The sequence below is a fragment of the Bison bison genome, unplaced genomic scaffold, assembly GCF_000754665.1.
Source record: "Bison bison bison isolate TAMUID 2011002044 unplaced genomic scaffold, Bison_UMD1.0 scf7180017862279, whole genome shotgun sequence".
Lineage (NCBI taxonomy): Eukaryota > Metazoa > Chordata > Mammalia > Artiodactyla > Bovidae > Bison > Bison bison.
Window position 1 is genome coordinate 249,213 of NW_011492851.1, and position 11,081 is coordinate 260,293.

General features: G+C 47.8%; 1 protein-coding gene across 1 annotated transcript in view; it reads right to left on the reverse strand.

Moving 5' to 3' along the window:
• RUVBL1 (RuvB-like AAA ATPase 1) overlaps nt 1-11,081 on the reverse strand; it is a 31,777-nt gene that overhangs the window by 20,381 nt on the left and 315 nt on the right. Inside the window, exons 2-5 of the mRNA XM_010832830.1 lie at nt 10,989-11,002; nt 10,872-10,912; nt 7,807-7,893; nt 304-436 (exon numbers count right to left, since the gene is read on the reverse strand). Of these exons, the coding sequence (XP_010831132.1) occupies nt 304-436; nt 7,807-7,893; nt 10,872-10,912; nt 10,989-11,002 (275 nt within the window). The remainder of the gene's footprint in view (nt 1-303; nt 437-7,806; nt 7,894-10,871; nt 10,913-10,988; nt 11,003-11,081) is intronic.

Consider the following 11,081-nt stretch of genomic DNA (forward strand, 5'->3'; position numbering starts at 1 on the left):
CCACGGCCCGGCGCACAGAGCTGCTGGCTCAGGGCCAAAGCCTTCGCCGCGGCCGTCACCTCCGAAAGCACAGGAAGGCTGCCAAGAGAGTCCAGTGCCAGTGAAACCCCAAACCAGGGCTGGGGCCCGCGTCTGCTGGTTGCTAAAGCACTTTCCAGAACAACTGGGGTTGTGTTTCATTGCAAAGATAACGCTAATGGCGCCAAAAGAAAAAGAGCAGCGCCACCCGTACACGTCCCAGAGGCGTTTTCGCAGGAGGAGGCCGGTGAGGACAAGCCTCGGCGGGCGCGGGCGGGTACTCACCAATGGCCCTGCGGAAGTTCTCCATCAGCACTTCCGTCTTCTTGATCTCCGTGGAGTATACTTCACTCCCCACCATCGGGCAGAAGGGGACCTTACTCCCCAGCTCCTGAGCAATAGCCAGAGCTAGAGCCGTCTACACAGAAAGCAAAGAAATGCGCTTGTTTCACATTCTTGAAATACAGTGATTCGGGAACATATGCTACAAACAGAAATTATTAACTAGGAACTGAAATTCTAGTCCCTTTAGTTTTAATACCGTTTGCACGTTTCACAATAAACAGTTGATGACTCTTATGGACAATTTCTAATGTGAGCGGCATCTCCAACGGTCCCTGTCATCACAATGGCTGTCACGACTGAGACTCGGCCAGAACAGGTCTAGCTCCCGATGCTGCACACGCCCCTCCCACTAGCCCTGTGAGCTGAACACCACTGCTCTCCTCATTTCACAAATGAGGAAGCTGAGACACAGATTAAATAACTCGTCCTTGGTACCGTAATCTAGAAAATGGCAGAGTGGGGCCTCAAACTCTGGCAGCAGGGTTCCAGAGATCATGTTCCCATCAGAATCAGCAGAGGCTTCCCAAACTGTTCCCTCAACGTCGAAACACAGTGCTGACCATGTCGCAGTAGAACAGCTCTGCTGGGTCTCTGAGATACTGCTTTCTATCTTTACAGACTCAGGAAACCATCAACTACAGCCCATCAAAAATCAGTAATCAAGGAACAAATGACTGGAGGCCCACTTTATGCGGAATGGCCCCACAAATCGGGAAGAATGACACCCAGGCTGGGATGCTGAGGCTATGAGTTGGTGCAGTCATACTTGAACACGCCCATAGAAACTACAAAGTGACTTTCGCTAAAATAACTACAGCTGCCGAACAGACGAAGACTTAACAGGTGCATGACCAAACGTCCCATACGGAGAGCCAGAACCGCTTTCAGCTGGCCTTAACTCCGACACAAAAGCCCAGTGAGGTCAGCTCCAAGGTGCACAGGCTAAGACAAGAAGCTTGCTGCTACAGAATGACGTGGATCTCTGAGACAGTTGTAATTCCTCTTCTGTTCACTGCTGATGGTTTAATCTTCAGTGTGACCCCAAGCACATGGGCCAGCCACGTGCCTGACTTTCTCATCAGTCAAATCAAATTCCTGGGTTAGTCACTGGCAGCAAGCTGATTGCCCACAGACTGCTCCTATTTTGGCCTGCAGAGTCTCAGGTGTATTTTTCAACTTAGTTGTTGCGCATGCTTGGACGTAGGGAAATTTCACAGAGAATACAGTCATTTAGCTTCTTCTGAGAAGCAAGAAGCTCTGGCCACAACGGGCCCCAGTGGCCACACGGCTGTGCTGAGAGTGGACACCCAGGCAGCTGCCCCCAGCGAGGCTCGCACTAGCTCCTGGGCGCTTCCTCAGCCCACTGCCCACGTGAGCAGGCATCCGAGTTTGTGCCCCCGAGGCTGGTATCTCTAGAGCTGTGCTCTCCTGTACTCTGAGAATGAAGGGACCATCTCTAGAGCATGACAGCAAGGCAGCAGCACGCTCGACCAGGACGCCGTGGGGAGAGCCGCAGGCCGGCCAGGCCCACCTCTGTCCAAACTGCTCACCTGCCCAGTCACTCTTCTTTCTCTTCCCCCAGCGCTACAGGCCCCAACGCCCCTCCCTCAGCTGTGAACTCAGACAGTGCCACACCTGATGCAGTGCAGACCCCACAGCAGCCCAATACGGAAGAAATGACCTATGTGTCCCTGTACCAAATGAGAACTGCGTGGCTAAGAAATGCCGCGGGGTGTCCAGCTGCTTCCGTTTAAAGGCTCTCAGAAGGACAGAGTGAGATGCGGCTACTGTAGGGACTAACCTGCACCTACCATGTAGGACAGAGGGACCTGCACGAAGACTGCGTGACGTGAGCCGACAACGTCCAGATGATTAAGCTGGATTCAGAAAAAGCAGAGGAACCAGAGGTCAGACTGCCAACATCCGCTGGATCGCAGAAAAGCACGAGAGTTCCAGGAAAACATCTACTTCTGCTTCATTGATTACGCTAAAGCCTTTGACTGTGTATCACAACAAACTGGAAAATTCTCAAAGAGATGGGAATACCAGACCACCTTACCTGCTTCCTGAGAAATCTGTGTGCAGGTCAAGAAGCAACAGTTAGAACCAAACATGGAACAGCGGACTGGTTCCAAATCGGGAAAGGAGTACGTCAAGGCTGTATATTGTCACCCTGCTGATTTAATTTCTACGAAGGGTACATTATGTGAAATGCTGGGCTGGATGAAGCACAAGCTGGGATCAAGACTGCCGGGAGAAATATCAATAACCTCAGATATGCACATGACACCACTCTTATGGCTGAAAGTGAAGAGGAACTGAAGAGCCTCTTGATGAAAGTAAAAGAGGAGAGTGAAAAAGCTGGCTTAAAACTCAACATTCAAAAAACGAAGATCATGGCATCTGGTCCCATCACATCATGGCAAATAGATGGGGAAACAGTGGAAACTGAGAGACTTCATTTTCTTGGGCTCCAGAATCACTGCAGATGGTGACTGCAGCCATGAAATTAGAAGACACTTGCTCCTTGGAAGAAAAGCTGTGATAAGCATCGTCAGCATATTAAAAAGCAGAGACATTACTTTGACAACAAAGGTCTCTATAGTCAAAGCTATGGTTTTTCCAGTAGTCATGTATGGATATGAGAGTTGGACTATAAAGAAAGCTGAGAGCAGAATTGATGCTTTTGAACTGTGGTGTTGGAGAAGACTCTTCAGAGTCCCTTGAAGTGCAAGGAGATCAAAACAGTCAATCCTAAAGGAAAACAGTCCTGGTTATTCATTGGAAGAACTGATTCTGAAGTTGAAACTCCAATACTCTGGCCACCTGATGCAAAGAACTGGCTCATTGGAAAAGACGTTAATGCTGGGAAAGATTGAAGGCAGGAGGAGAAGGGGACGATAGAGGATGAGATGGTTGGATGGCATCACTGACTCAATGCATGTTGAGTCCATTGAGTCCAGGAGTTGGTGATGGGCAGGGAAGCCTGGCATGCTGCAGTCCATGGGATCAAGAGTCGGACACAACTGAGTGGCTGAACTGACTGCCTGACTGACTTGCACAAGAGATCCCGCTGAATGCTCCCAACCAGCCTATGAACTCGATGATCTAGTTCACATTTCATGGACTTAGAAACTGAAAGTCACACATGCCCAACTCACTCACAGTCAGCTGGCAAGCATCAGGGCCAGCATGCAAACCCCGTCTCCAGGACCCACTTCTGATGACCGCCCCAAGCAAGTGGCACAAAGAGGCTGTTGCCAAAAGATTAAATAGTCAACTTTATTTTCAATTTCACATGAACGCCTTTTCCTAAAACCCAAACACAAAGCCCCATTGTTATGAGCGTGCAGCCTTAAGAGGGGAGCGGCCACATTCTGAGCAAGCAGCGCACTCCTGCCGGCCACTCAGTTACGCTGCCTAAACCTCGGGGCCCGTGGGCACACAGTGGCGCAGGAGAGTTACCCCACGCCTTGAACGTGTGGAGAGGCCACTGGACAACCCACAGGTGCCGAGAGCCTCTGGTATCTCCTGAAGGAAAATGGTACGATGTTACCAGAGCACCAAGGACCCACGGCTCCAGCAAACTGGCCGAGAGAGCCACAGCCGCTCCTTCCTGTTACAGAACATCCAGAATGAGTAAATAGTCAAGCCAGATCCAGAGAGGAAAGCCGCCATGCCTGGGGAGCTGGGCCTGTGTTTGATAGATGCCAGAAACCACGGATACAAAGAAGCCTCAAAGAACACGTGTCAGTAGACAAGCTGACCACAGAGAAAGTCTCCAAGGGCCAGGGACAAGCTGGCCAGTCTCAGCGCAGCTCTGGCTGAGGAGGCCTCCCTAGTAGGCTCTCAGACAGACTCAGGATTGGGCTCTACACGGCCTGACGGCCAGAAACCCAAGCCACAAAATTCCCATCACGTGCCCTGGGGTGGGCGCAAGCAGGGCCCCTCACAGGAAGTTCTCGGCCCTGATCAGGAGATCAGGGAAGCCTCAGATTTGATCAAACACAAGTCCACAAGCAGACACAGGATATAAAGTGAGGAAGAAATTGTTTCATGAACAAGAAACAAGAGACTACAAAAAATAGCCAGATCTTGAAGAAATGAAAAAATTGTAAAATAAGAGGAGGAGGGAGAGGCTTCTTCATTACAAAAAAAAGTAAAAAGAAAAAGAAAAAAAGCAAGCGAATATATGTATTAATGAGGTTAATGGCAACCCATTCCAGTACTCCTGCCTGGAAAATCCCACAGACAGAGGGCTGTGGGGCCGCAGTCCACTGGGCTGAGAAGAGCGGACACACCTGAGCAACCAAACGCAGCACGGCGCGTGTGCCGACCGAGGGTACGAGAGACTTACAAGTCACCTACCGACCGAGGGTTCGAGAGACTTACAAGTCACCGTTGTGCAACCAGCAGTGTGATAAGGCAAAGACCACTGAAATGCTACAGCCATCGGGTAAAGGATATTCCCAACATCTCAGTGTCACTTCCCAGAAGACTGAGTTTCAGAGCGAGCCAGTCCCCTCAGAGGAGAACACGGCGTGGTGTCAGCCTTCCGCTGCGATGCAGGTTCCAGACACAATACCACCACCTATGCAGTGTTCTGCCAAAGTGCTGAGTGTTTCAGACACAGTCAGACAACCACTGTAGGACACTCTACAAAACAGCTGTCCTGGGCTTTTCAAAAATGTCAGTACTGTACAAAGAATCCAAAAAATGCAGGGAAGGATAACTGTTCCAGATAAAGAGACTAAAGAAACTATTGTGAATGCAATGTGAGGTATGTGATTATAATTCAAATAAGAAATATGAAAAATGAAAACAAAATGAAACAAAAAAAAAGAAGCACAGAAAACGAGAGAGCCAAAAACTGAAAAGACTTACAGATATTTTACTATGAACTAAATATTAGCTAAAACTATTAGCAACATTACACTTCTTGGGTGGATAACAGTATCATGGCAAAGAAGGTCCTGGCACTTACTTTCAAACGGTTCAGAAGTAAAATACAGAAAACACAAATTCACAAAATATTTACCATTAGTTACCTATGAGTAGGGTACAGAGGGGTTCATCAAACTGTTCTTTCCACTCTTTTGTAGATTTCAAATTTTTCAAAATGAAAAACATTCAACGGACTGTATTGAAGAGTAGCTTTCTCACAGGCTACAAGGCAGACTGGAAGAGAGGTCTAAAGAAGCTCCCCAGAATGCAGCAGAGCCAAAGAAACCGAAAACATAGGTTAAAGACTCGAGGACAAACTGAGAGGCTCCGGGCGGGCGCTTCAGGTTGGAGAGCTCGCTGTGGGAGCCGCTCCACCTCTGCAGGGCGCCCTGCGGGCCCCACGGCCTCCACCTACCAGAGGCCAGCAGCACCCGCTGCCCCACCGAGTGCAACGATCGAAATGTCTCAGGACAGTGCCACAGGGCCCAGAGGGCAAAGGTGGTCCAGGCGGAGGACCCCTGCAGGGGGGCGCCACCTCACTGGACTTCAGGAGAGGAAAGAGACCAGAGAAAGGCAGCATCTGAAGAAAGAGAGGCTAGCCAGTTCCCAGAACTGATTAGATATGTTACATACTCAGATCCATATCAAGCAAGATAAATGAAAATAAATCCACTCTTTGACATACCACAGTGAAACACCAAAACCAAAATATCCCAAAAACACCCAGAGAAAAAAGACAGAACCCTCAAAATTAATCTTCTCGAAAGCAACACTAGTAGCCAAAAGGTAGGAAATACCATTGAGAGAAACAGCATTGAGAGAAAGCGTCTGTCAGCTGAACTACATATCCAACAAAACTCCCTCTCAAAACAAGGGCAATACAATTAACACAAACCTGACTTTGCCAGTTCCTTCTAGAAGGAACTTCTTAACGATGTGGTTTAGGAAGAAGAAAATGGAAAGAGAGCAAACATCTAAGATACGAAAAGGGACAGTAAGCAAATAAATGGTAAACACAGTGACGAGCCTGGAGAAGGAATGGCACCCACTCCAGTGTTCCTGCCTGGGAAATCTCACGGACAGAGGAGCCTGGCGGGCTACAGTCCATGGGGTCGCGTGGAGTCGGACGTGACTGGGCAACTAACACACAGTGATGAGCAGAAAGGAAACTGAAGTTCACGTTTACAGCCCTTTACTTGTTCACAAATACAGCACTTTTTCCTCAACTTTAAGACACCAACGTAAGATATACTGGCAATTCAATCATATGACTTCAAAATGATAAAGTCATCATCTTACAAGTACCAATTTAATAACTCTTCAACAGGGAGGGCTGCTACTGCTTCAGAAAGGCTAAGGGACCTGCCTGGGGTCTCAGCACCAGGGTGGAACCCCCTTCTTTACAAACTCACTCCCAAGCTTCTCCTCTCCTGCATCGAGTGAGTGAGTTGCTCAGCTGTGTCCAGCTCTTTGAGACCTCTTGGACTAGATATGGATTCTCCAGGCCAGAATACTGGAGTGGGTAGCCTTTCCCTTCTCCAGATCTTCCCAACCCAGGGATTGAATCCAGGTCTCTGGCATTGCAGGCAGATTCTTTACCAGCTGAACCATAAGAGAAGCCCAAGAATACTGGAGTGGGTAGCCTATCCCTTCTCCAGCAGATCTTCCCAATCCAGGAATCAAACCAGGGTCTCCTGCATTGCAGGTGGATTCTTTACCAACTGAGCTATGAGGGGAGCATCAAGCGGCCCTCTTAAAGAACAAACAGGCCCAGATGGTGTGTTTCAAGCACCCGGCCAAGCCCCTCACAGATCCCACAAGCTGTTAGGCATCTCGGCCTAAAAGGCCCTTTTCTTTCCTGCAAAGCCAAACCGTCTCCCCGCTCCAAGAGTAAATGTCAAGCCTCAACTCCTCCAGCCATACCAGCCCAAGCGCCACCTTCTGCTGCAACGCCAGTCGCATCTATGGCCAGGTGACGCCCTGCAGCTCAGCTGAAGACCTTCCTGCTGCCATGGTTCCCTCTCTGCCCCAGGGAGCCCATGAGGCCCTTGGAGATAAAAAGACAAAACTCTTTTCCCCTTCTCCTGCCATCTCTCACAGCTAGGGCAGTGTTGCGTCAAGTCAGCATTTGGAAAATTGCCTGCTGACCGATTTTCTTTCCCTCCCAAATAAGATGTCATTCCCAAGATTTTATGACGCCCTAGGCCAACAGAAATATATTTCCAAAGCAAAGGAGACTTGAAAGAGATAAAAGAGAAATTAAGGACAATGAGACCCCTCTGAGGACTCCATTCTCTCTTCTCTGGAGGTCAGCCAGGATAATTTGAATTTTAGAAGCATGGATTTTAGATACTCAAATGTATTACTGCACATCAGTTTTAAAAACATACATATAACCAATTCAGCTAAACAAAGACTAGTGAAGACACAAATTCAATTTGGTTTAGACATTAAAATCAACCTCTTGGGCAGATTTTTAAAATGAGAGAAAATGAGTACCTTGCCAGTTCCAGGAGGTCCTGCCAACAGGACAGCTCTTCCAGCCATTTTCTTGCTTTTGATTAATTCTACTATCACACCACATGCCTAGACACCACAATGGAAAGAAATAGTAAATCAATATTAAAATGCTTCACAGGAGGAAACAGTCAGTCTCTGGTGCACACAATTCAGACTCATTCACTGAACGCCAGGACACCACAGGGGCTGCTCCAGGTGCTGGAGGCCACGAGGGCCACGGAGCTCCTGTTCTCGTGGGGAGACAAACACAAAATCACTATGAAGAAAGGGCAGCAAAGGGGCGAGTGGCTGGGGCAGAGGGTACTCCACAGAGCGATCTGGGGAGGCCTCTTCGACATTGTATTTGATACATGAAACTCCAGGCAGGGCAGAAGTCAGTGTTCCCGGCAACTCAAAATACAGGAATGAGCCTGGCACACCCAAGGGACAGAAAGGCTGCATGAACTGGAGTTCAGAAAACAAGCAGGCAAGGAAGATGAGGTCGTGGAGGCAGGAGGGGCAGAACTTAGATGAGGACCTTCCAGTCCACAGTCAAGTTTGGATTTTATTCTGCATGTAATGGGAAACCAGTGAAAAAGTCTCAGGCTACATGTCACATTCTGAAGATTGGTTTTTAAAGGGTCTTGATGGCTGCTCTATGGAGAATGGAAATGGGAGCTGCGGCATATACTCCAGGGGCCCTCTAGAAATTGGAAACAAAACTGTGTTTCTATCTGCACGTGTGCATTTTCCAGGGAGAGATTCACAGCTTACAGTAGATTCTCAAACTAACCCACGAAGTACTAAGAAGCAATGACATATTCTACTAGTTGGCCATCAGTTAACTATCCCAGAATGCTGCAAGCAAACGCTGCATGTGATTTTAATCTGTGGCATCATAAGAGCCAAGAAATGCCTTTCAAATCCTCAAGACTAAATTATTTGTGAGCATATTTTAAATATTCTGAGCATTAAGCCATTTTGTACAGCATATACATTGTGTGTGTGTGTGTATATAAAATCACATACATCTATCTGTAGATATAGCTGACCCATGAACCCTTGAAGTTGGGATGCACGATCTCCACACAGTCAAAAATCAGCACATAACTACACAGTCAGCCCTCCATATCTGTGACAGCAGCCAAGTGTCCCAATGCTTATATACTGAAAGAAATCTGCATATGGTGGACTCATGCAGTTCAAACCCATGTTGTCCAAGGGCCGACTGTATACTGACACATATATGTATGTACATACACAGAAATTCTGTAAATGGGTTACTGATTTTATGCACTTTAGAATATTTTTGGAGCAAGGCTGAGAAAGTCACACTCCCTGAACACCTGTATCTTGAGACTACATAACACAAGATCTATTGCACTGATTTAAAGCATGACTCTCTGCAAGGTGCATTCTATTTGTCTCAAGGCAGGTCACAGCTTTTCTCCCTGGGCAGTAGCGTGCTGACAACGTCTTGTGAACACATCTAACTCTTCTCTCTCTTTTCCCCGTGGACTATGGAGATGTATCTTGCTCTCACACTTAGCCCCTCAAAAACACAGGTTCAAGGAAAGCATGTGGATGTGCTCTATTCCATTTCTGGCTCAGCTGGAAAAGCACAGTACACTTACACAGCCTAGAAGATATTCTTCAGAGGTCGCATTTTTAAAAAGATAAAAGAGCCACTGTGGTCTTTCCATAGTAACCGCTGATGTCATGACCCTCAGCATTGGAACTCTTTGGGCAACTAAACAGGTAGAAGACTGTTCAAGCCTTGTCTATGTACGCTCATTCACACACTTCCTCTTCCCGTTAGTATTCTTCCATTTAGGCTCCTTCTCTCCAGTGAGACACTTGAGTGGATTCCAAAAGTTAAAAAGTATGAACTGGAAGGGCCTTTAAAAAACTGTCACTCTCATTTTTCAGGTGAGGCTATTGAACATCAAGGAGGCTGGTGATGTGACCAGACTCAAACAAGGACCTGGCAGCAGAAGTGGGATGACTAATAAATCAGTACATAAATTCTGAGTCCCTATAATAAGCCAGGTTCTGGATATTTAACACCACCCGGTCTCTATCCTTGGGCAGCTCATATTCATATGGAGGCACACAGCATCCGAGTTAACAGCATGGATTCTGGAGTCAGGTTGCCTTGGCTTTAAATCCTAGGTCCACCAATCCCCAGCTGAGTAATCTCAGACCCATAACCTAATCTCTGTGAAACACAATTTTCTCATCCGAAAACAGAATTCATAACGCAGAGGCACAAATGCTAACATATTTACGGTAAAGTATACTAATGTCGGCAGCTGAATTTGAAATGCAAAGGCAGATGGCTGCTGGATGGATAAATGAGCAGATGGAAGATAAAGCAACGGTGTAAAATGTTACTTGCAGAAACCGGGCACAAGGGTATACAAGTCTTCCAATTTTGTCGTATGTCAGATAAGTGTCATAAAAAAGTAGAGAGACAATGTAAGGATGGAGGGGAGCAATAAGACAACGGAAATGGGGCTGCTTAGCACATGGAGAGCACTCAACAGCTGTTTGCAGGGACAGCCTCTCAGACAGCCGGATAGAGAGAAACTTTATCCAGCTGTCTGAGAGAAACTTCCACCTTAAGCTGAAGCTGGATAAACAGAAAGTTCAGTCACCTTATCCTGTCACATTTTCCCCTCTGGAAGGATGGTGTTCAAAACGAAGGCTTCTCTTTGGCCCTTTCTTAGAGGGCAAGAGTCTTAACCGGGACTTGTACAGCTGCTGAGCCACAGCAGAGGCCCACTGGCAGAGGGCTGAGGGGGGCTGTACTACACAGAGAGCACTGTCTCGGGAGTCAGAAACACACAGGCACAAACTCCAGTGTTGCTATTACTAAACTGAGCGGCCAGTGGACTGAGTGGCCAGGTCTCTCACCCTGAATTTTTTCATCTACAAAAAACAATTTTAAAAAACAGCCTGAATAGTTCTGTGATAATGCCGTAGGTGAGAGGACTGGGCACCATCATCACGTAGTAGATGTGGGCTTTAACTGCAATGGTCAAAAAGGACTCGGTACCCGTCACCTGCCGAGGCTGGTCATTTTCCGGCTTTAAAATCCCAGAGCCTCCCAATGCGTTCCCAGAAACTCCGATTTGGGGCCCGCAGAGGTCCCCCCGCAGAACCAATCCCCAAAGTCTAACACTCCTGTTTGGCGGTTTAAACGTTTGTGTCCGAAACGCACGGTGCGGGAGAGCAGGGTTTCGCCCGTTTTCTCCCCGCCGACCCCCGCGTCG